The sequence below is a fragment of the Bos indicus genome, chromosome 9, assembly GCF_029378745.1.
Source record: "Bos indicus isolate NIAB-ARS_2022 breed Sahiwal x Tharparkar chromosome 9, NIAB-ARS_B.indTharparkar_mat_pri_1.0, whole genome shotgun sequence".
In the NCBI taxonomy this organism is placed as follows: Eukaryota; Metazoa; Chordata; class Mammalia; order Artiodactyla; family Bovidae; genus Bos; species Bos indicus.
In genome coordinates this window covers 95,462,108-95,487,444 of record NC_091768.1, presented here as the reverse complement: position 1 = coordinate 95,487,444, position 25,337 = coordinate 95,462,108, and the positions used below count along the sequence as shown (strand labels likewise).

The following is a 25,337-nucleotide window of genomic DNA, read 5'->3' as shown; positions in this document are numbered from 1 at the left end:
TCACCTGACTGGGGCCCCTCGAGGCTGCTCCTGCCCATCCGCTCAGCTCTCACTCCCCAGGCAGGGCAGCCTGCTTCAGGGGCGAGCGCGCGCACGGTCCTGCCTCAGCCCGGCTAGACCTGGCCTGGCGTGGGCGGAACGTCTCCACGCCGACCTCGGGTGGGCGCCTCGGGGGTGCAGCGCTGAGAGCCGGACCCCTGGCCTCCCACGGAGGCCCTGCAGTCTTCCCGCCTCGGGAATGGGCAGCTCCAACCGGGCTGCTGAGGCCAGAAACCTCTGGAGTCTTTTCCTCGCTCCCCACCGTCCACAAAACCCTCAAGATACACGAGACTCGGCCCTTCTCACTGTGCAGGCGGAGCCTCTGCCGGCTTCCCCAGGACGGCGCGGCCCCTGTCATCCTGCGAACCCCCCTCAGCTCCTACCGCCCCCTTCCCAGAGCTCTGCTCCCCCCATCCGCTCCCGTGGAAGCCAGACCTCCAGCGACTCCCGTGTCACTCACGGTGACAGCCAAGCACCTCAGGACTCTCGCGGGGCAAGCGTGTTACACGCCTGGGGGCGTGTCCGCTGGGACACGCGGCCGCGGAAGGGATCTTCAGGGTGGGGCGGAAGCACTACCCGCTGACTTTCCAGGAGCATCCTCTGCCCGCCTCCCACCCTGCTCCTCTGACGGTGAAACCAGCCCCCCGACAACAGAGGCTGAAAATGCTGGACTCTCCCCTTCCCAGCCTGCTTCTCTGTTGGCCTGGAACCTGAGGAAAACCAGCCGGTCGCTGTCTGCTTTCAGTGCCCGTGACTGAGGGGAGGCACTGCCTGTCACCACGCCACATGTCAGAGGGTGGCTGCCGCCCACAGATTAGGATGCGGGAACAGAAATATGGAGACACACCCCGCCGCCCGGGTCCCCAGAACCATCAGATTAACCCTGGATGTTCCCGCCTCAAATTCCAGACCCACCCCGCCCCCCACCCCCCGGCCCGGTGTGTCAGCCACTTTTCATGAGGTTTTCTATCCGAATCGAAAGCTTCCTGCTGATACCCAAGCCCTAAAAACAAACTGAAACGAAAAGCAAAACTTCAAGGCAGTCATGGAGACGTGGAAACCTCCTAGTTCAAGGCACCTGGGCGGCCCTTTCTGACCATGAGACAGTCCCCAGCCGTCCCTGGTGCTGAGGCACTGCCGTCGAGGCCACCATCTGGCCCCTCCCTCCACCCTCCCGGACCGGACCCACCGAGGTCCTGGCTCCCAGGAGGCACCCACCAACTGGCTGCCCTGAGGAAGCAGCCATCTCCCCCTGCAGGACAGGGAGGGGGCGCACACGCCTGTCCCCGGATTTCCCCGTGGGTGACAACTGTCTGCAGCGCCCCCAAAACCCGCCCTGTGCTGTGCCTCACAAACGCCAGGTGTTTCCCTGGTTTCCCCCAGGTTCTCATTATTTTCCCTGCTACGTTAATTGTCAACGTGTAACTTCTTTCTCTAATGCGTTGGTGGCTCTGACCTTTGCCCTCGGTGTCAGTGAGCTGGCCAAGGCGGTTCCCAGCAAAAGCCTGCCCTGGGGCACCCTCAGCCAGGGGACAAGCCCGGATCCCGTCAGGGCCGCCGGGCACTCCGGAGCAGCCTACGGCCAACGCTCCTTTGCCCGCTAAGCACTTCTCCTTCCCACACAGGCCTCATAAGAGTTAATAAAACAGCATTAGAAAGAAACCTCGGGGGAGGTGAGCACTCAATGAGCCTCTTTTATTGGCTGGAGCAGAAGGGCCAGGCGGTGGACAACACCTGAGCGAGCAGAGAACACGCTTCAGGGTGCGTCTCTCAGTGAGGCGGAGAGAGGGGTGGGGGGCAGGGAGCACCACGGCTTCTGCGGTGACAAGAGCCCACCGGGGGTGACCAGCACACAGCCGGGAGAAACAGCCACAGGAGCTGCAGGGGCTCAGAGTCACATTTTCTCCACATGAGAGCCAAAGCCAGCCCTGATGTATAGTCAGCCTGCAGACTTCTGTCCCAGAAGATGCCATCACGGATCCTGTCCAGCTCTGACGCATCTCCGTGACACCAAAGAATTACCTGTCTTTGCTCGGCTCATCGAGTCATGGTACAGCGGATAAATAAAGACTAAAGCCGCTTCAGGATTACAAACGCTGCTATTTGCTCACCGTATACCCAGGTTTCCCACTGTAGAATTAGAAATGTAGAATCTGGGCGGTGGAAAGGGATGCTCCATCTCTTGGGTAGTTCTCACGTTTCAGTTAAGATTTCATTTTTCTCACAATCTGTATCAAAAAGTGGTCTCATCTCCCAGGGCCCAAAGGGCCGGCCTGGTGCCTGTCAAGCTGGGTTCAAATTCTGGCTTCCCCACTTCCTAGGCAGACGCTGGGTGGGCAACCAGGCAACTTCTCGGGGCGTCAGTGTCCTCGTCCAAAAATCAGAGGTGGGCAGAATAATACCCACAGGGAGGGAGACAAAGATGGAACTCTCAGAAGAGTGTGGTAAGCACAGAGGAAGGACTCGACCGAGTTAGTTACGAATAGGAATGGTGGTGCTTGTGCCCTACCCTCTACTTTTTCTTAAAAAAAGAAACACAAAACAAAAAAAACTGTTTTCATCCTCCCGATGCCCCTGAAGATCCACTGTGTAATATCGCCCCTTCTCTGGATCAGAGAGCCCACCCAACTGCAGGAAACACATCAGGTATGTTCCCTAAGCACCTACCTGGGACCCAGTCAGGTCTCCCTGTGAGGCAGGTATCATCAGCCCAATTTATAGATGGGAGAGCAGAGGCTGGGGAGAGTATATACCCGCCAAAGTCCCAGTCAGCAGGACACGAGGTGGGATTTGAACCTACAAGGTTAGAAGTGGAAAGGAGACCCACCACTCTATGGTAGCCTCACCAAACTCCCCATTTTAAATGACCCACCATTTAATGGGGTTTGAGAAGGAGAATAAGAATTCTGAAATTTCTTTTTAAAAAACATTTTTATTTATTTGGCTGTGCTAGATCTTAGTTACCGCACTCGAACTCTTAGTCACAGCATGTAGAATCTAGTTCCCTGACCGAGGCCCCCTGCACTGGGAGAACAGAGTCCCAGTCACCGGACCACCAGGGAAGTCCCAAGAATTCTGAAATTTCAACCAACCAACTTGAATATATCACAAAAAAATTATCCTTATTCCAAAAGGCCATTGGGCAGATATTCAAGGCCCAACAATCTCAAAACGTATTCTGACGAACAATGTTCCAAGCTGCTCAGGGAGCCACGAATTCACATGTTATCCTTGCTTGCCAGGCCACACCCCCAGGGACACAGACCCAGGAGCGTGTTGGTCAGGTCATCGAATACCCTTTCCATGGCAAACTGAGCAAGGAAGCAGGCCCCGTGCTAGGCAGCCCCCAGCCCAGAGGTTAAGAACTGCAGGCTCTGGAGGCCAGCGGCCCGGGCTGGAAGGCCCTTGCCCCACTGACCAGCAGGGTGGTTTGAGGTGAACCACTTCACCTTCTGGAGCCCCTAATTCCTGAACTGTAAAATTCAGGAAACTGAGGGACCCTGCTACCATGGGCTGCTGTGATAACGAGGTGAGTTACGAGGGGGAACTTTGCGAGTGCTCGGTCGGGGCCAGCTGTGACTGAAGCCGGGTGCATGAGCCCAAGACCGTGGGCCCTGGGGCCCACTGGGCTTTTGTCCTCTGTGGCCTGGAGAAACTCGCCTGGACTTCCCTGCGCCCCAGTGTCCCCATCTGGAAAACTGGGATAAGAGAAACCTCTCGACAGGAAGGGAGGCGATGAGGGTTACGTGGAATGACGAATATGAAGCGCCACACGAGCACCTGACCCACAGTAAACGCCTGTCATCTCTCGTTAGTCCAGAGACGCTTCCGGTTCAGAAAGGAGACCATCCTAAGGGACGCAAATCTAAACAGCTCTACAGCTGAACGAACAGGACACCCACCCAGGTCTGCTGTCCCCTAGGGCCCCAGGACACTCAGAAGACCTGGGACACAGCCACCACCGCAGGGCTCCCCTGTGCCACCCGCTTGCTGCTGCAGAAGTCTGAATAACACATTTTTTTTCTACGCTTAAATGCACCCAGGCGGAAGGAGACTTGCAAAATACACTCTTCAAAAACTGGCCATAAATGCCAATTGAGACACACACAAGGGGCGACCTGATGGAAACCATCAGAGAAATGGCCTGCATCAGAGCAAAGCAACAAATGAACCTGAGAAATCTCAGCCACAGGTGTTCCTGTTAGTCATTTTTAGCAATAAATTGAGACACTCCCTCCCCTGTCCCGCACTTAACTCCCAGCACCTCTCGCTTCCCTAGTACTACCAGAAAAGGAATGTGTTTGCAGGAAACTTAAGCATAAAGCTTTAAGAACTGGGAACACTTTTTTTCTGACTGGTTCTGATGGCAACCTCTCCTGACCTTTTAAAAAGAATAGGCTGGGACGCACCTGAGCAGAGGGGTCAGGGCAACAGCCCCGCGTGAGTGCGCCCAGCCCGGAAGCCTGCTGCAACCGCTCTGCTCGCTCCCAGTCTCCCTAGCCGGTTCTTGCTTCTGGCTTCTCTTCCTGCCCCTGTCCCTTCTCACCTGTGGTGCCGTGGGTTCCTTGTCACATGTACCAAGAGCAGTCTGACCCCACCAGGCACTGGAGTCCTGTACGTGCTTTAGATTTCCGGGCTTTTTTGGAGGGTAGGATTTTTTTTTTTTTTTGCAAGTTGCTTTATTTGCAATGCCAACTTTAAAAGTCACTAAACTAAAATTAACTGGACAATAAACTAGGTAGAAATTGCTTTACAAAAAGGGAAAGCCCAAAATGCCACTTTCCATAGGGATCCCACAGTTCAATTTTATTCAGAGCAAAGAAAAGGAACTTTTGATCATTTAGAAGAAACTGGGCCGCAAGGTTGGGAACTGTACTGAAACTACATGGGCGACGAGAGAACGTCCTGCTAATACAGCTGACTTGCTGCTGCATTCGCTGCCTGTTTTTTCTAATGTTAATTATAAACAAAGCAATGCAACTGGTATTTGGAATAATCCTTACAGTGTTACGGCTTCCGACGTGAAAGTTCACTTCTCCTCACACCACTGGTTCTCTTGGTATACCTGGGCTTCCCCTTCTTGAGTAAATCATTTCTGACATTGAATGTCTTTCGCATCTCCTCAGTTTTCCCCTTGATCATATTAGCAAGTCTTGCAGGTAACATCAAGCAAACCTTTAATGTCTAAGTAGTTTGCTGCCAATATAAGCTCAAAGAGTGTCCCTTGGTCAACTTTCAGGAATGCTTGATCCCAAACAGGTATATCATCTGCTCATTTTCCTTTGTTCTCATCATCCTCAGGAGGAGGAGGGTCATCCTTGTGGTGGGCGCACCACTGAACGACCTTTTCTAATATTGCGGCATTAACATTTGTCAAGGGGACTGGATCATCATCTCCTTCATCACCCATTCCCAAATCTTCCAACGTAGTCTCGATGGTCACAGACTGTTTTGCGATTTCAATATCAACTTTGAATATCTCTCCATCAGAACTCTGTAACTTAATGGAAGGCATGGTGTCAGGTCTCAAGGAGATGGAGGGCCGAAGGCTGAAGTCGGCAGGCTGGCGGCGTCAAACAGCAAAACTGAAAGGCAGAGAGCAAGGCCAATACAGGCGGAAGGTAGGATTTTTATTTGTTGCCAAAGACGTTTTCCTCATTTTCAGGTCTGTACCGTTCTCAGCATTGGACGGTGGTGGCCAGCTGACCTCTGTATAAGCAATCCTGGGCCCCCTGCTCGACAGGACAGCATCTGGTGGCCGACCCTCTGCAGGAAAGCGACTCTAAGACTCGGGCTGCCGCGCTGGGCAGGCCCAAAGAGATTTGGTACGTGAGGACCTCAACATGCTCCTTGTCACTAGGCCACAGGGTCACAATTTCACAGTGTTCTCAGAAGTGCTGTTCACATAACTGGACTTGCCTCGTGGTTCAGATGGAAAAGAATCTGCCTGCAGTGCATGAGATGTGGGTTCGATCCCTGGGTCGGGAAGATCCCCTGGAGGAAGAAATGGCAACCCAGTCCAATATTCTTGCCTGGGAAATCCCATGGACAGAGGAGCCTGGCAGGTTACAGTCCAAGGGGTTACAGAGAGTTGGACAGGACTGAGCAACTAACACTTTCACTTCTCACTTCACAAATGAATGTTGCCCCCAGAGTTGGGCAGAGGCAGTACCGCTATCCTACCTCCCTCTGGGGTTTAAGTAAAAGGAAGACCTTTCAAAGACCGTCTGGGCCTGATACTTTATGCAAGTCAGGTTTCCCATGTTGAGCTAAAGTGATCAGGTCAGAAACTTCTACACAAGTAGGAGGAAAAACCTATCCTTGCAACACATGTGTTTGCATTCAGGCAACACGCCCAGATCCTGCGTCTCTGTGTCCACAGAGAAATGAGCAAAAGTGCGCTGCAAACCTTTCAGCCTCTAAAACCTCAGACACAGAGAGACGCTCTCACAGTCCCCTCTCAGGGCAGCCTTTGATTGTGGGGACCTGCCCTCCTCACCTCCCATCACAGACGCTGCTCCCCACCCCAGAGACACAGGGACCCCCTTCTCGCCACCGTTTGCGACTCAAATACTAAAACTTCTTTCAAATTCTCTCTCCTTCTTTTCCAGATGTCCCCTGAGGAACACCCAGGTGACTCTGTGGCGTCAACTGCAAGCTTCAGGGACGGCGTCTGTGAGGCCATGAACAGGTTTTCTTACTCATTAAAACCCCTTCACTTCACATTAGTAATAAGCCTGAAGTCAGCAGACTGTAAAACTCGTAAGCCTCCTGTCCCCCACATCTAAAGAGGCTTGCGGCGGTCTCCCAACGTGGCAGCATCATCAAAGAGCCCACGGAGCGCCCCGCCCTCTACCTGGCGCTTGGACAGAAAGCAGGGATGAACAGGGCCTCGGCCCGGGGCAGGGGGTCACCCCCTTTGCAGGGGGTCACCGCCTTTGCAGCAGGAAGGCCGGGCAGGGGCACCAGTTGGGGGACAAGGCACTTCTCAGCCATCTCCATAGCGCTGCGCTGGGGAAAGACGGGGTCACCCGGCTCCCCGGGGCGAGCAGGGCCTTCCTGCGCTGCGCTCGGCCGAGTCCCGCCCTGGAACCCTGACCCCATCTCCGACGCCAACTCCAGCCGGGCAGGCGGGCCCGTAGAGCGGCCCCTGCGCCGAGTGCCCGGCACGAAGCGCGGGCGGCACGCCCTCCCCGGGCCCCCGGGCTCCACGTGGGCGGGGGTCCCGCGGCCGGCCTCCCGGAGCCGGACGGAGGAGCCCCAACTCCGGGCCCGGGGGGACCCAGGGACTCCCCGCCCCGCACCCACCGCCCCCCTCGCCCGGGCCGGCACTCACGGTTCCATCGCGGCGGCGCGGCCCTCGGCGCCGGGCGGGCTCGGGGCGCTCACTGCGGCCGCGGCAGGCGGAGCCGGAGGGACAGCGGCCCGGGGAGCGCCGGCTCCCGGAGACTCGCCGAGCGCGACGCGCGGCCTGGTCACGTGCGCGGAAGCGGCTCGCCGCGGGGAGGGGCCGCGCCGGGGAGGGGGAGGGGTGCAGGGCTGGGGAAGGGACAGGGGTCCGGGTGAGAGGGGCCGGGCCCGGGAAGGGGGCGCAGGCCGGTGGACGGGTGGGCAGCCCTGGCAGGCCTAGCTTCCAGGCCGCTGGGGAGGGCCCCCGCGGCGCGACCACCTCCCCTGAGCCCCTCGAGCGCCGAGGCCGGCCCCTGGGTAGGAGGGGTGGAGGGCGGTGTCAGACACGGGTTCACAATAGAATGAATGAAGGACTTGACTCTTACCCCTTGCGCCCAGCGGAGGGGACAGCGCGTTAGTTCAGCCACCCTTTCCTTCCAGAGCGCCTCCATCTCAGCGTGAGAACGGCCGTGGGAGTCCAGGAATGCCCGCGGTTGTCTGAAAGGTGTCTGCATAGACGCCCATGCCTGTGTGGTAAGTCGCTTCGGTCCTGTCTGACTCTGTGCGACCCCAGGGACTGTAGCCCACCAGGCTCCTCTGTCCATGGGGAGTCTCCAGGCAGGAATTCTGGAGTGGGTTGCCATGCCCTCCCGCATAGGTGTCTGCATTTTTCTGGCGAGGGGGTCTGTAACTTTCCATTTTCACAAAGAGGTTTGTGACCCCGAAGATGTTAAAAACTGGGGCAAACCTCTGACACACCCAAGTGAAGAGGACAGGGGAGCTTTTCTGGTAGCTTCTCCCACAAACCTTTTCTGAACTACGACTACCAGAGCGTGCAGGTTTTCTGTCCCAGGACAAGCACTCTCAGGAGGGATGTGTGTGGGTCCCACCTCCCACAGAGCTGACAGCCTGACCCTGCAGGTCACCGTTCTGCTAAGGCGCCCGGACAGGAGCAAGTGTTCAGAAACATCGCAGTCTGAGTTGCTTCTACACAGTGTGGAGACATGAGCTGACCAAAAGCACTTTCTAGATTTAGCATCTTGCCTCACGGTTCTAAAGTTCTGAAATCAAGAACAGATGAAGATATTTCCAGACCCTCTTTGGAGCACTGGTTGAAATGTCCCCTGAAGGTCCTGAAATGTTGCTGGGGGCCGATTTAAACGAGGGAAAATGAAAGACTCCAGCTGCCTTCCTTGTGCGTTTCTCATTCGCTCACTAAGCTGTTGACTAGCTTGAAGATACCAACATGAACACCCAGCCCCTGCCCTCATCAAACTTAGAGGCACAGGTATTAACAGTTACCAAAGAGAAGTGTGAGGAGCACCTACAGTCAGCGGGGGTGGGGGTGGGGTGGAAGAGAATGCATGGTGTCCAGCCTCATGGGGTGAAGGTTAGAAAGCTGGGGTGGGGTCGGGGTTACCAGACAAAGCAACAGCCTGAATCCTGGTAATTAGGACAAGAAATTCCATTCACACTCTGAATCTGAAACTGCGATTCCTAAAGGAATAACAAAAGACTATCTCCCGAATTCTTTTCATACACTCTCAGAGGGACAGGGTTCTTCCTGACAAGACCAGGAAATGTGAAGGCAGCCTAGCTGCAGGGACTGGTGGGGCAGCAGTGTCTAAAGGGGGCAGCTGCCACTCAACGCTTTGAAGAGTTTGACTTCAAATGAGAGTTTTCAGGTGACAGCCTTCCGATTCCAAAACGTTGCAAACTTGTTCAAAAAAATATTTTAATCTCTGAGAATGAAACCAAACACGTTGGTGGCTGCATTTGCCCAGAGACAGCTGGCTTTGAGCTCTCAGTTGCAGCCAGGCTTATCGGGTATAGCAATGCCTGCTTGGAGGACTGGGCCAGCAACCTCACCTCCCCGAGACATCCCCACAGACCCCCTGCTCTCTTCCGATGACTCCAGGTCTTAAAAGAGTTGACATCTTTGAGGCCCACACTGCCTCCTGGTAACTTCTCCAGGAAGTGGTCCTCCCTTGAGCTGTGGCCCTGCGTCACTTCCATCCTTCTTATCCTCACTCATCTGTTCTTCCAACCTTAACTGAGTGCTCAGTGGGGGCCCGGCATGCTTCTCAGCTCTGGAAACAAGGCAGAATCCATGGGCAAGTCACCGTCCTCCTGGGACTAACCTTCTAGTGGGACACAGCTGAACAACCAAACAATTACATCGTTAGCACTGTGATGGGAGAGGAAACGGAAGGGTGCCGATGGTGTCTGTGGCCACGGGAGCCGTGTGCCGGGGTTTGTAGGAAGCTGGTCTGTTGCTTAGCCATCCCTCCACATCCTCCTCCAGGTCCCCCTCCTCCGAGCATGCTGCTGTTGGGCACCTCCCTCGTTAAGCTCAGAATGAACACGCTGCAGCTGAGTCTGTGTCAGCCTGAGAGTAAGCACGTGGGCAGCTTCCACCCCTTGGGTCCAGTACTCCATTCTCAGGTTGTCCCCTCCGCTCTCTGCTCAGGTTCATGCTCTCCAATGAGAATAACCAGCAATTGCTGAGCACCTGCAAAGCCTAAGGCCTGTAAATTCTCTTAACAGCTTGATGAGTTACCAGTGGTCATCATCCTCATTTATAGACAGGAAACAGGCCTGAAGAGGTGAAGTGCTTTTCCTCAGCAACTGTTAGAAAGAACCCAGGAAGACCTGACCCCAGCGTGGGACCTCCAGTGTTGGTGTCTCATGCATTATTGAATGTGGCAGGGATGCAGCGTGACCAGCTGAGGCCGGATGCAAATGGGCCACCAGCTAGAGTCTCTCTAACCACAGAGACACTCTGATGCAAATGAGCCCCCAGCTGGAGTCTCTCTAACCACAGAGACAGCCCACATTTGTCAACCTTGTTCTTATTTTAAAACCTTCTAAAATCCAGCTGTAGTATATCCACAGTATTCCCCAGTAATCCTATTTAATTTGGAAATTTGACCCATGGGAAAATGAGTATGTATGTATTTGAAACCCTGCTCTGCTATGCTAGGTCGCTTCAGTGGTGTCTGAATCTTCGCGACCCTACAGACCGTAGCCTGCCAGGCTTCTCTATCTGTGGGATCCTCCAGGGAAGGATACTGGAGTAGGTTGTCCTCACCTCCAGGGAATCTTCTGGACCCAGAGATCGAGCCTGTTTCTCTTGGTTCTCCACCGCTAGCGCCACCTGGGAAGCTCATCTGACACCCTGCCTTGCTGATCTGGGTCAAGAATATCCTTTGGAGAAGGGAATGACAGTCCACTCCAGTATTCTTGCCTGGAGAATCCCATGGACAGAGGAGCCTGGCAGGCTGCAGTCCATGGAACTGCAAAGAGTCGGACACGACTGAGCGACTAACACTCCTACTAATACTACCTGCTTCAAAAAGGATCTCGATGTCACGAATAAGATTGGTCTGATACCACTTATTCTTAAAAAACCCTACTCAGACCTGATGTTCCATTTCCTAACGGTCAGTGAACCATTTCTTTTAAATAATCTCCTTCTAGAATAGGACCGGAGTCAAGCCCACCAGCCTGCAGCATGCTGACTCCCACTCACGGCGGTTTTTCAGAGCTCAAAGCAACAACTCAAGAGGCCCATCTGCAGAAGCTGTGCTACCCCAGGAAATCAGCTATCTGCTCCAAGGGATGCAACTCATTTCCCAGCTTAGCAAGGGACGTTTGTCTAGCATTTTGTACATACTCTGTCATGGCTTCCTGGACTTTTTGGTTAACAATAACCAGTGACAGCTAACACTGAGTATTCATGCTCTAAGTGGGCCCCCAGTTCAGGAAAAGAAACGGTGTAGTCCAATTCCTCCTAACCTACTGTCTTAGCTCAGGCTGCCTCAACAAAATGCAGAGTGACTGGCTTATGCAATAGAAGTCTATTTCCTCACACTGCATGCGTGTGTGTTCAGTCGCTTTAGTCGTGGGCGACTCTTTGGGACCCCATGGACTGTAGCCCCCTGCCAGACTCCCCTGTCCATGGGACTCTCTAGGCAAGAATACTGGAGTGGGTTGCCATGCCCTTCTCCAAGGTTTCCTCACCTTCTAGAGGCTAAAAGTCCCAGATCCAGGTTCTGGCCAATTTAGTTTCTGATGAGGGCTCTTCCTGGCTTGCAGACAGCCACCCTCCTGCTGTGTCCTCACACGACCCTTCCCTGGTGCAGGGTCTCTCCTGTCCCTTCTCACAGGACACAGTCCTGTCAGACCAGGGCCCACCTTCATGACTTCTGTTGTCGCTCAGTTGTGTCCGACTCTCTGTGACCTCATGGACTGTAGCCCACCAGGCTCTTCTGTCCATGGGATTCTCCAGGCAGGAATAATGGAATGGGTTGCCGTTTCCTTCCTCAGGGGATCTTCCTGACCCAGGGATCGAACCTGCATCTCCTGCATTGCAGGCGGCTGCTTTACCACTGAGGCTCACTTAACTTTTAATTACATCCTTACTCCTAATACAGCCATGCTGGGGATTGAGACTTCAACCTAGAAACTTGGAGGGGGTACAGATATTTGTTCTCTAACCCTCCTGAAGCCGTGAAATTAAAAGACTCTTGTCCCTTGGAAGAAAAACTATGACCAACCTAGACACCATATTAAAAAGCAGAGACATTACTTTACCAACACAGGTCCATCTAGTCAAAGCTATGGTTTTTCCAGTAGTCGTGTATGGATGTGAGAGTTGGACCATAAAGAAAGCTGAGCACCGAAGAATTGATGCTTTTGAACTGTGGTGCTGGAGAAGACTCTTGAGAGTCCCTTGCACTGTAAAGAGATCCAACAAGTCCATCCTAAAGGAAATTAGTCCTGAATATTCCTTGGAAGGACTGATGCTGAAGCTGAAACTCCAATACTGTGGGCACCTGATGCAAAGAACTGACTCATTGGAAAAGACCCTGATGCTGGGAAAGACTGAAGGCAGGAGGAGAAGGGGATGACAGAGGATGAGATGGTTGGATGGCATCACCAACTCAATGGACATGAGTTTGAGTAAACTCCGGGAGTTGGTGATAGACAGGGAAGCCTGGCATGCTGCAGCTCATGGGGTCACAAAGAGTTGGACACGACTGAGCAACTGAACTGAACCCTCCTAAGTGGCAGATTTCTTGAAAATTTTTTCTGACCTAGATAATACAGAGAATATGGAAGAATTAATTCCATGCCAGCAACTTGGTAAATGCCTACTCTTTGTTCCAAGGCAGGAAAACCTCAGCCTTAAGTCTTCCTTAAGCACGATGACAGTTGATGACGGTTGATGTTTAGCAACACCTCTTGGCCTGTGGCCTGACAGCTCCTGAACAGCCCTGTGCTGCTGACTTATCTTCCCTGCAACAAGCAGAGGTACTTGCACGAGCCGCTCAGTTGTCTCCCCTGCTGCCTTCCCAGGACTGCCCCGCCCCATCATTTGTAGGCGGGAGCAGACTTCCCAGCCCTCTTGTTGCATCACGTGTGGGTGCTTCCTTCTCAATGTCTTCTCTACTCCTAAGAACTGACAATTAGAAGCAAGGGTCTAACTCTTTGGTTCAAATGCTTTCTCTTGTTTATCAAGTTTAGTAATGCCGGGAGCGAGCTTCCCAGGTGGCTCAGTGGTTTAAAAAAAAAAAAATCTGCCTGCCAATGCAGAAGACCTGGATTTGATCCCTGGTCTGGGAATATCCCATGGAGAAGGAAATGGCAACCCACTCCAGTATTCTTGCCAGGAAGATCCATGGACAGAGGAGCCTGGTGGGCTCCTAAGAGTCCATGGGGTCACAAAAGAGTCAGACAAAGCAACTAAACAACAATAACACCAGGAGCACAGAAGTTCTGCCTGGCACTAATTGACAATATGAGGCTATTGTTTTTGTTGTCTTACTATAATTGTACTTGTTCCCAGGTTTCATTGCTGTATGACAAACTACCCTAACCTGAAGTAACTCTGTTGGTTTCCTATCGCCACAGAACAAATTACCCAGGGCTTTGTGGCTTGAAACAGCATTATGTCTCAGTCTCTGGGGGTAGGGAATTCCGGGTGCAGCTTAGCTGGGTCCTCGGGCTCAGGCTCCCTCACAGGCTGCAGTCAAGGTGTCAGCGGTGACGGAAGCCTTCTCAAGGCTCAACTGGGGAAGGATCTGCCTCCAGGCTCACAATGTGATTGTTGGCAAGATCTGGAGGTCACGCTCAGTTCCTTGTCACTGGGGCTCCCCACAGGACAGCTTACGACGTGGTAGCTTTGTGTCCCCCGACTGAGCAAGTGAGGAGAATCAGAGTGAGAGGGCAACGGAGGTCAGTCTTCTGTCACCTAATCTCACAAGCAGGATCCTACCACCTTTGCTCTGATCCTTCCGTTATCAGCAGATCACAGGTCCACCCTGCACTCACAGGGTGGGGAGCTTGCCAGGGCGTAGGGGGCAGTGGGAGCCATCGCAGACGGCGCCTCCTACGGTGACTTGAGACAGCAGTTGGTTCTCTCTTGCGGTTCTCTGTTGACTGAGCTCAGCTGGGCGGTGCTTGCTGGTGGTCTCCCTTGATAATGCACTCAGATGACATCTGGGGCTGTAGTCACATGATGGCTCATCTTCGCTCTGCTGGAGGCATGTCTGGTGCCTGAGCTAGGCTGGCTGGAAAGCTGGGGGCTGGCCAGGCAGTGTTCCTTCCTCCCTGTGGCTTCTCCATGTGGCTGGCTTGGGCCCCTCACGGTCTCAGGGAAGCCGGACTTCACACATGGTGGTTGGTTTCTCCTGGGACAGATGCTCTAAGACACCTAAGCTGAAGCTGCAGGGCTGCAGTGACCTACTCTCAGGCGTCATTCAGCATCTCTACCACCACGTTCTATTGGTGAAAAGAGAGCCAGAGCCTGCCTGGGTCCCAGGGCAAAGGACAACAAAAGAGCATGAATCCTGGGAAGAGAGGCTCTTTGGGGTACCATCTTTGGAGTTTAGCTACCATAGTCTTAAAGTCCACAAACAAACATGTTTGCTTCAATTCTTTTCTTCATCTCGAAAGGTAAGATAACTGTACACAGAACCTTCAGACTCACTTTTAAGTTTCCTACCATGCTAAAGAGTTTACATGTATTATCTCATTCTCTCCTCTAAGAGACCATTAAAACAAATGCACTCTCTTGCCTCAGTACCTGTTGGTATTTGCAAAAATGAAGACTAGTGAGTCTGCTGGGGCCCAGTCCTGATCCCACACATGCAGCTCAGCACAGCCCTGACTCAGGGCCCCCAGGTGCCCCTGCTTACGAGGAATTAGTGTCACCACAGCCTTCACCTTCTCTGCTTTTGGTAGTTGGAGGGTTTTTCAGCATTAGTCCCAATCTGTTAGACTGATGGCTCAGCGGTAAAGAATCTGCCTACCAATGCAGGAAGATGCAAGAGATGCAAGTTGGGAAGATCCCTAAAGAAGGAAATAGCAACCCACTCCAGTATTCTTGCCTGGAGAATTCCATGGAGAGAGGAGCCTGGTGGGCTACAGTCCATGGTGTCTCAAAGAGCCGGACATGACTGAGAGCCTGCACTGAGCGTGCGCACCTTGCACTCTCAGCGCTTGACCCCTGCATCCCCCACCATCTCCTGTGAACTTTCTTGGTCCTCAGCATCCCAGGCCTGACACCAGCCTGGTAGAGACACAACCCGACACAGGTACTGAACAAGTGACACAACTGGGTTTGTCAGGCGACTGGTGCTACACTAGCGTGTTCTCTAAGAGTGTAAAGAAAGGGGGACACCTTCCCAAGGAAGGAAAGCGAAGGGGGTTGCAGGGCAGCAAGTGCAGCCCTTGGAGGTGGGAGGGCTTCAGCTGGGAGACTGGTCCTGGTTTTCCTGAGACTTTCCCAGGTTTAGTACACAGTGCATGCACGTGTGCACACACGCACACACGGACGAACATGTACACGTGTGTGCACACATGCACGTCCACCTGCATGTGCACAAGACACGCATGCACATGTGCTATCCACACGTGTGCACATGCGTACACATATGCACATGCGTGCACGCACGCACACACACACACACACACACACACACACACACATACACATACCCTTTTCCCAACTTGAACCTGATAAGCCTCAGGCAGCTCAGGTCACAGACAAGACTGCAGACATGTCTTCTGGGGAGACCGTCCCTGGGGTACCCTCTTCAGACCCACAGCTGTCTTGGTTTTAGAGCCAGGGGGGCTCTGAGATGGTTCCACAAGACGTGCTGATTCCAAGACGGCAGCAATGGCTCCAAGTCAGGACTCAGTCCTCCTGACTTGCTCATCAAACATTCCGCTGCTGGTTTAGAAAGTATGTGCAGGGAGGAACCTAAGTCCACAAGAGATGCTGGAGTTCTAACCACCGGTGCCTGGGACTGTGGCCTTATTTGAAAATAGGGTCTTTGCAGATGATCAAGTTAAGATGAGGTCAGAGTGGGCCCTGGCCCAACAGAGCTAGTGTCTTCTTAAGAGAGGGAAATTTGGATGATAGACAGACGATCTGAAGACAGCCATCTATGAGCCCAGGGACCTGCGGGGCCCCCAGAGTCTAGGAGAAAGGCCTGGAATAGGTTCTCCCTCCTAGCCCTCAGAAGAAATAAACCTGCTGCCATCCTGTTCTCAGAATCCTGACCTCCAGAACTGTGAGACCATAAATGTCTGTTGCTTAAGCCCCCAGTTCGTGGTACTTTGTCACAGTGGCCCTGGAAACGAATCCAGAGCCCCAGGGTTCCTGTTTCAGGGACAAGGCACGCTTCAAGCCTTGGACGTCCTGCCCCAGATCGGAGGCCTGTTCTCCTCTTGCAGATGATGCTCTTTCTGCTGCACAAGCTGAGTCATCACTGCAGCTGAAAGACGGGCCCCTGGAGAATAACTGGGGTGCTTAACACCTGCTCTGCTCTCTAGGAAGCAAATATCTTCCTCTTTTCTTCTAGGTTCAGGGCAAGATGTAGCATTAAAGAAAAAAAAAAAAAACTCTGCTGTGTGGGTCATAGCTCTGCTCACATTAAGATGCACATAAAAATGAAGCTGGGGTGAACCACTAGGAAGAGCCCTGATAAGCACATAGCACCTCGTTATTGAATCCCCATGCAAGACAAAAGCGAGCAGCCAGTTCAAGGCATTCTGGACTTCCTCAAGCACAGAGTCACGCAACTGAAGCACCAAATGACGAATGAGTGCCCCCGCGTTCACTGACGCAGCCCAGCGGGGGGCGCGAGACTCTGCAGCAGCTGTGGCCCTCTTTGCTCTCTGTTGGGAAAAGCCTGGCCAAGAGGAAAGCAAAGCTACAAGAAAAGAGAAAAATTGAGCCCCTGTGACATTTCTGAGTTCTTAAATTTAGTTGGGCTAAGTTACATCTGTCACTGGACTTTTTAGTTAAATGATCCAATAATTTCCCTTCTTGCACTGTGCAGTGTAACTTGAAATCCTATCACTTGGGGCACAGAAAGAATCTAAACCCTAAACACAGACAGGGAGAAGCCAGAAAACAATGACCCGTACGGTACAGACATCAGGGAACGACGTCACCTGAAGGGCTGCGTCATCTGAAGGATGTTTATAAACTGGAAAAAGAAAACAAATACTCAGGGACACTGCCAAAGCTGCCTGAAAATGTCCCCAAGGGCTGCTGAGTAATCCAAGATGTAGGCCCATTGTGGGCCCCTGAGAGCAAGACCAGGACCTTCTAATGAAAGTTACAGGGAGATGAAATTTGTCTAGAGACAGAAACATCCTCATTTTTAGAGTGACTTTTAAGTTGACACAGGCAGAGAGATTACCGTATTCATGGACACTGAAGGGGGAAAAAGTTCTGCCAATGCAATTAAGGTCCCGTTGGAGAAGACTCTTAAGAGTCCCTTGGACTGCAAGGAGATCCAACCAGTCCATTCTAAAGGAGGTCAGCCCTGGGATTTCTTTGGAAGGAATGATGCTGAAGCTGAAACTCCAGTACTCTGGCCACCTCATGTGAAGAGTTGACTCACTGGAAAAGACTCTGATGCTGGGAGGGATTGGGGGCAGGAGGAGAAGGGGACGCCAGAGGATGAGATGGCTGGATGGCATCACTGACTCGATGGACGTGAGTCTGGGTGAACTCCGGGAGTTGGTGATGGACAGGGAGGCCTGGCGTGCTGCAGTTCATGGGGTCGCAAAGAGTCGGACACGACTGAGCGACTGAACTGAACTGAACTGAACCTTGAGTATTCTCAGATCCCATGATTCCCCCTCAAAGAATAAAGAGCGTATGAGCCTTCATTTAAAATAAACTCCAGATCCCTGTTCAGTGTTATTCATAACTCAATGTGTGGTCCTTGCCCTATTAAGAAACCCTTCTAAAGCCCTTCTTTAGACCCCCTGAAGTCAATGTGCCGTTCCTGGAACAGCCTGTGGCAGCCAGAGATAGAGAAACCAAAGTCTTAACTGCAGAAACGTGAACACTGAAACCTGGAGGCCACGCATCAGACCCCCACGGTGATGGTTCACAGGCAGAGGCGGGGAAGGCGACAACCAACAGGTACCTCCATTCCCATCTGGGACCTCATTCCGGGGAAGCAGGACACTCACGTCCTCCTGGGGTCAGGCAAGGCTGACAGAGGCTGCCTCTGCTGCCAGTCTCCCTCCTGACTGGCTGGTTGGCAAGGAGAGCAGGTATGACATGGTCTTCCTCTCACAGTGACCAGTCCAATAGCAAGGTTAAAGCCTGTGGCTCGGGACTTGAATTTATATCTTGACTCCCACCTGCGTGTTCTATTTTCTGTACCTTATAGCAGAAAACACCCTCAAATGTCCCTGTTTCTGAGCTGGGATCAAGACACTGTCCCTGGGCCAAGATAAGGACCAGGAACCTCAGAAGTCAGGGAATAACCAGGAGCAGGTCGTGCAGCTCCTTGGGGACCGGGACTCCCCAAGGAACAAAGGTCTGACCCCACATCCAGCCTCTGGGACCCACTCTCACCATCTCCTTCGGACCTGGAAAGCTGCCCGACAGGCAACGAGAGCTGCTAATGCCTGGCTCATAGGATCCAGTGGTACTCAATTCACACACCGGTACTGCATGGAGGAAAGAGGTCACCCACCTGAGAAGGTAATTTCCAGAGATGCTTAGCGCCGTTAATCACAGTGCCATGGCCTTGAGGAAAAGTCGGGTCCATTCTAAGCTCAGACAGTAAACAGGAAGAGACTTTGCCTAAGATGCGTTGAGACCATGTAGAGGACAAGGTGTCAGAGGAGAACGTAAAAGAAAGTGAAAGTCGCTCAGTCCTGTCCGACTCTTTGTGACCCCACGGACTATACAGTCCATGGAATTCTCCAGGCCAGAATACTGGAGTGGGGAGCCTTTCCCTTCTCCAGGGGATCTTCCCAACCCAGGGATCGAACCCAGGTCTCCTGCATTGCGGGCAGATTCTTTACCAGCTGAGCCACAAGGGAAGCCCAGGGAATGTGAAGGAAGGGCATCTTTGGGGCCCCTGGAAGGACCAAGGAGCTGTGAGAGAGTGTCCCAGCCCCGGGGGCAAATCCTTCAGGATCACACTGGGTGAGGGCCTGAAAGGGGCCACTGGATTGATGCTTCGAGGTCCCTGGTGACCTGGGCTAGGGCGGCTCCAGGACAGGTGTGGCGAGTTCCCGGGTTTCGGGGCTGATGGAGGAAGAGGCAGGACCACGAGGTGGCAGTGTTGCACAACAAGCTTTGCTGGGTGACGCTTGGACAGGCTGCACGAGGGGAGGTCCCTCTGAGCAGGAGGATTCCCCCCACCCCTCATCCCCCAACCCCCGGCCCCAGACCACTACGCAGCACGGGGAGGGCAAGGAACTCCCAAAGGAAAGGGGGAGGAGGGAGGGGGCCCGTGTGTCCCGTGGTGTTGCTCACAGAGCCCAAGGGGGTGGCTCCCAAAGGGGAACATGAGTCATGGTCTTTATAGCCATGGGGTCTGTCACAGCGATGCTGCCTCAGTGACTAGCAGATGCTGGGTGCAGTTTCATAGGTGTGCAAAGCAAGGACTCTGAAAGGCTCAAAGTATGCTTGTTCGTGTGTGTGCTGAGTTGCATGAGTCCTGTCTGACGGTGACCCCAGGCTCCTCTGTCCGTGGGATTCTCCAGGCAAGAATACTGGAGCGGGTTGCCATGCCCTCCTCCAGGGCATCTTCCCGACCCAGGGATTGAACCCACATCTCTTATGTCTCCTGCATTGGCAGGCGGGTGCTTTACCCCCTGCGCCACCTGGGGAGGCCATGCTTCTTTGGGCTCTATTTAAATTTTGAGCATTTGAGTTGGGTGCCAGTGGGAGGGAGTCAGGGAAATAAGTGAAGAAACAAACAACATGGGAGCCAACTTGCCGGGACCACCTTTAATCTGTTTATAGAACAACAGGACGGGTGGGGCTCGGGGGGGAGCCAGACCAGCATACGCTGGAGAGGACAGCAAGGTTGCTCCCAAAGGAGCCAGGCAGAGGGAGGGAGTCAGAGTGGGGGAGGGCAGACCTTAGAACAGGGGGGTGACTGACAAGGTGGATCCCAGAGCAGGGAGGGGAGAGCCATTGGGGAGGGATGCTCCCTGGGGGTGTCACACCAAGACAGTGGTTGGGACGGGGCGCCCAGGGGTCGCTGACTTGCTCTGGCATCACTGCTGGCGGCTCACACATCCATCTGCTCAGGCCCGTGGGCCTCGGCCCATCTGACACCTGTATCTTGTCCCAAAGAGACAACAACAGTGCCAGCTTCCCCCCACGGAGCCAGATTTGTACCCAATTCTAAGCTCTCAAACGTGTAAGCTTCATGAAATGATCCTTCTACCTTTGAAATGATGGCGCTGGAGAAGCTGGTTCTAACAACGCACGTCTCATCAGCGATGCTTATCATTTCCTCCCATCAAAAACGAAACAAAAGACAGAGACATCAGTGCTTAACAGTCAAGAGTTGCCTCGGGTAAGCTGAAAGCAAGGAGAAAGTCAGCTGCTGAAACGTGAATATTCACATCAGGACCCAAGGGACAGCGTAAAGATAGGCAGGTTTGCCTTAAGTGGGAAAAAAATCGTTCTCAGACCTTTAAACCTGACTGCAACCCGACCAGATGTTTCAATCCAAAAAAGAAGACGAGTCAGCCTGGGAGCCTGGTGAAGGCTGGATCAGCAGAGGTGACAGCGGACCGAGGCTCTGAGCCCTGAGCAGGGGAGGGGGAGCCTCGGCTAACACCCCGAGACTTCTGTCCGGCTGGCAAGTCCGTCCCACCAAGGAGGTGCATGCTCCAGGCTCGCTCAGCTTGATGCTCGTCAACCTTGCCCTCACACACATAGCTTCTCTATCGTGGCTGAGGATCAGCCCAGGACGATTAAATCAGAATCCCTGAGGGTGGGGCCTGGGCCTCAGCATGTTCAAAAGATCCCCCAGGTGATTCCAGCTCTGAGCAGGCCTGATCTGATTAGGTCCCCCAGCACTGACTCCATGCCCACCACTGCCTGTGTTCTCAAGGTCAATTAAATAATGGCGTTCTGATTCTGCACAGTGGACCAGAGCTTGGTCAGTGTGAAGCCTTCACTCAGCGTGGTTCTTCTCAGTTCATGGGGTCGCAAAGAGTCGGACACGACTGAGCGGCTTCAACTTTCACTTTCTATTGTCCTTCATGTGTCTTTATCCTTTACCCTTCATGCCATGGACATAGCTGACTGCCTACCCGACATCCATTCTCCACATCTTCTTCTAACACAAGGGAGGAGTCCCTTAAAGAGCTAAGTCTTGGGGAACGGGCTCCCCTTCAGCTTCTGGGGCACTCACACTTGCTAAAGTCTGATGCCATCCCCTTGCCAGCCTGTGTTCAAGAAAGGACAAGGGGCCCCGATCTAGTCAATGAGACACAGGAGCTGGTGTTCTTTAGAGCTTTCTAACGAAGCATAACACACACACAGAAAGTACATGTCACGTGCGCATGCTAAGTCACTTCAATCGTATCTGACTCTCTGTGACCCCATGGACTGTAGCCCGCCAGGCTCCTCTCTCCATGGGATTCTCCAGGCACGAATGCTGGAGTGGGTTGCCATTTTCTACTCCAGGGGATCTTCTCGACCTAGGGGTCAAACCCGCATCTCTTGCATCTCCTGCATTGGCAGGCAGATTTTTTTACCACTAGCATAACCTGGGATGCCCATTCTAGTATGGAACAAGCCAAATTTATCTGTCCTACTGTTATGAGTATTTGGCTGCCTTCCAGTTCAGGAGTATTACAAATTGTGCCGCTATGAACATTTTAGAGCGCGCCCATTGACATACATGTATATGTCTGTTGGGCACATACCTAAGAGGAGATGCTGGGCCAAAAGGTACGTGCATGTTCAGTGTTAGTATACACCTCAAACTATTTTCCACGGTGACTGTAGCGGTTTAGTGCCCATCTGTAGTGCAGGAAAATTCCATGTCCTTGTTAACACATGTCTGTTTTCTTTGGTACCGTTTGGTGGGGGTATAGGAGAGATTCTATGACTTTTGCTGTGGGCTTCAGTTATTCCTCCTCTTTTAGAGAGTTATAAATAATGATGAAATAAATGTTGCTTCCAGAAGCCTCCTGGGTGAGGATGCCCCAGAGCATCACTTCACTGGCCAAGAAAACTCAAGCCCAACTTGATGGCCCCTGTATTTTACACAGGTAAAGTAATAACCTGAGAAACAAGGATGGACCAGCCAAACGGCCACAACAGATTCCCTGAGAGTCGAGCTCTAAAGGGTCGACTCCTTTATAGAAAGCCAGCCAGTTCTCCCCATGAATATGAATGAGAAGCAATAGCCCAAAGGATTATTAGTGGCCAAGTACAGTCAATTGCTCAGAGAAGGCAATGGCACCCCACTCCAGTACTCTTGCCTGGAAAATCCCATGGACGGAGGAGCCTGGTGGGCTGCAGTCCATGGGGTCGCTAAGAGTCGGACACAACTGAGCGACTTCACTTTCACTTTTCACTTTCATGCATTGGAGAAGGAAATGGCAACCCACTCCAGTGTTCTTGCCTGGAGAATCCCAGGGATGGGGGAGCCTGGTAGGAGGCCGTCTATGGGGCTGTACAGAGTCGGACACGACTGAAGTGACTTAGCAGCAGCAGCACAGTCAATTGCTACCACATAAACAAAGAAAGGAATTGGTAGACATCACTAAGCGGGTATCAATGGTCAGTCCTTCACCTGATGGTTCAGGCTGGTGGCTTTGGCTTTTCTGGTGTCTGTACTGGAAACTATCTTTAGTGTTAGCTTCATAAAGCACTTGAGCCTCACAACATCCCTGCTTCATTTTTCTGATGTGAAAACCAATCACCAGTGAAACTCAAACATTTCCCAAAGGCCAAGGAATTAGCAAAGCATTAGGATTTCAGACGCCCAGCTTCCTGTTTTTTTCACCCACATTATGCGGCGCCCCCTTTCCTAGTACAGCTGTCATCTCTCATTTTGTGAAAATGACTATGAGTCCTTTGATGACACGGCTGCTCTTTTACAGTGATACCAAATTACATAGCAAAGATGCAAACAGCCATGCCACCTAACTGAGGGGCCAACCATCTTCTGAAAACAGCATTAGCAAGCTCTCTCCTTTCTACACTCTGTTATGGGGGTACTGTCATCTACATGAGGCAAATCCTTGGTCCTCCAGGGAAAAATAGCCTGGTAATTTTTAGTCATAAATCTCTAATGAGGAAATGAAGATGGTGAGAAGGACAGGAGCAAAAATTATAGTAGCAAGTTCATCTTCCAGCTAGACAAACACAGGAGCTGTTACTACCAGCTTTCCAACTTAGAAACCCAAGAGTATTTCACCTAGCTTTGTAAAGGTGCAACTCATAGATACAAGAATTCAATGGAGCAGGGGAAGTCAGTTCAATGACCTAAACATCCCCTCACTAGGAAACAGCCTTTGTGATTCAGCCTAATCGACACACAAGATTATAAAGATTCTGCAGTAAACTTCTTCTCAGGCCAGGGCGAGGGGGCAGAATTCAGTGTCTCCTTCCATCTAGAGTGAATTCATGGTCTTCAAGATCCAACTCAATCAATGAAGTTACTCTGGGAGCAAAAATTTAAATGCTTGTACAGGACAGGCAACCGAACTGCTCACGTCACTTAAATCCTCCGATCGCATCACCCTGGAATTCCAAAGAATCCCATATTTCGTAGTCTTGCCTTCAGTGTGCTATGACTGGGCCCTGAGTATCTCTCTGACCGTTTTGCTCCAAATGTGTTGGTCTGTTCCTTGAACATATCATGTTATTATGGCTTCAGGGGCTTTGCACTTCCTCTGCCTCTTCTGGAACCTTCCTCCCCAGATTATTGTCTAGTGGGTAGAACTCATTCTTCCCTTCTCAAACATCACCTTCTCAAAAGGCCTTCCTTGCCCACCTTCTCTGAGCAGCACCCCATCACTCTATCATGCCACCTGGTTTATTATCTTCCTAGCACTCACTGAAGCCTGCACTCACTTGTCAATTACCTATAAGCCCCATGACATCAGGGACCCATACGGTCAGATCTCCTAGATTGTGAGGTTCATCTAAAAGCTACCCCATATGATCCTGAGATTACATTTTTTTTAAATGGGCTTTTCTACTCAGTCATTTTATGACAAATACATTAGTCAGCAGTATAGTGCCAATTAGCCCTGGGGGAAACCATTAGGCTTTTGAAAAAAATCTGATGATAAATGTGATACGTGTTCTCCAGAGTACCTGTGAATACATACATATGAACTTTAGCCAGAGTGGACTGTACAAAAATGAGTAGCACCGCTTCAAAGATAGCTGTGCAACACAACTGCCGTCCTCAAGCACAGAGTCGGTGAACTGTCACTAGAAGGCTCACCTTAAACAAGATTTCTGGTTCAAGCTTCCCATTTTACAGATGAGAAAGCTTGAAGTGCAGAGTTAGCAATTCAGTTTCTCAGGGTCAGGGAGATGGGTTAATAACAAAATCAATCTAGGCTCCAGTCTCCAGACTCCTGAAGGGTCCTTTCACTTCGAAGGCAACACCCCAGGTAATTGTAGCCACCAGAAGTGAATAAAGGCAAAGCGCAGGGAGGAAGCTGCGGGTGCTCACAGCTCTCAGGCCGGCTAGAGGAGAGGGAGACGGAGAGGAACAAAGACGAGCCCAAACCCACCGCTGCCTGGGGTGCTGAGCACCGCTTCCCCCTGCATCTTCCCCTTGGTGCCGCCCATCCCTGAGGCCCTCGGCCCCCAACCCTCCGCAGCAGCCTGGCCTCGGGGATTTCCACCAAAGCCCCTGGGGCCTGAGTTCCTCGGAGGAGAGGCCAAGGCTCTCCCTGCAGCCCTCGAGGGCGAGAGATGTCATCGCAGACCAGGTCTGGGCAAGGCCTGAGCGAAGGCCGCGGAGGGTGGAGGGGTGGGGGTGGGGATGGGGGGACAGAAAGGGCAGGGAGAGGGAGGAACTCAGCGGGGACCGAAGCCCCCTGGGTCCCTTCCTCAGGACTTGAGGGTCTCGGCTCAAGAACGGAAAAAAAGCTGTCCACTTCAGCTCCCTGGAGCTGCCCTTGACCCCCAACACGCGAACGCCGCAGCCCACCCCGCCGGCCTGCTGCCCCTTGCCGGCGCGGGGTGGAGGGGGCGGAGAGGGCGGGTCCCCGCCGGGCCCCGGAGCTCAGCTCGGCCCCGGGACAGGGGTCAGCGGGGGCGGGGCTGCCCCTCGCCTGGCTCCGCCGCCTCCGCCCGCCGCGCGGCCCGCGCGCCCCTACCGGTAGTAGCGGTCATCTCGGAAAGGCGTGAGGTCCTCCTTGAGCTCCCGGTACGCCTCCTGGAGCCGCTTGCACAGGTGCTTGAGCTCGCTGCAGAGCGGGGGCTCGAAGGCAGGGTACTCGGCGTCCATGCCCGCGCCGCCCGCCCGCGCCCGGCGCCGCCGCCGTCCGCGCGAGCCCCGGCGTCCCCTCCTCCCCGCCGCTCCGCCCTTTGTATTGCTTCCTTCGCCCCCTCGCTCTTCCCAGCTCCGGGGACCGGG

At 53.0% G+C, this 25,337-nt stretch overlaps 1 protein-coding gene, 1 long non-coding RNA gene and 1 pseudogene across 3 annotated transcripts in view; 1 reads left to right on the top strand and 2 right to left on the bottom strand.

The window, feature by feature from the left end:
- The window catches only part of TMEM181 (transmembrane protein 181), a 63,457-nt gene extending 38,223 nt beyond the window's left edge, over positions 1-25,234 (bottom strand). Inside the window, exon 1 of one of the 2 annotated variants that reach the window (XM_070796459.1) lies at positions 25,078-25,234. In XM_070796459.1, coding sequence (XP_070652560.1) covers positions 25,078-25,208 — 131 coding nt within the window. In that variant the 5' untranslated portion in view covers positions 25,209-25,234. Of the gene's footprint in view, positions 1-7,375; positions 7,505-25,077 lie in introns of those variants that run through there. The other variant, XM_019967646.2, reaches the window with a different exon arrangement.
- Positions 4,694-7,487, bottom strand: LOC109564085 (S-phase kinase-associated protein 1 pseudogene; annotated as a pseudogene).
- Positions 7,559-8,620, top strand: LOC139184980 (uncharacterized). Its single transcript, XR_011568556.1, has 2 exons — positions 7,559-7,962; positions 8,350-8,620. It is a non-coding gene; the product is annotated as an uncharacterized lncRNA (long non-coding RNA).
- Positions 25,235-25,337: the final 103 nt, after the last annotated feature.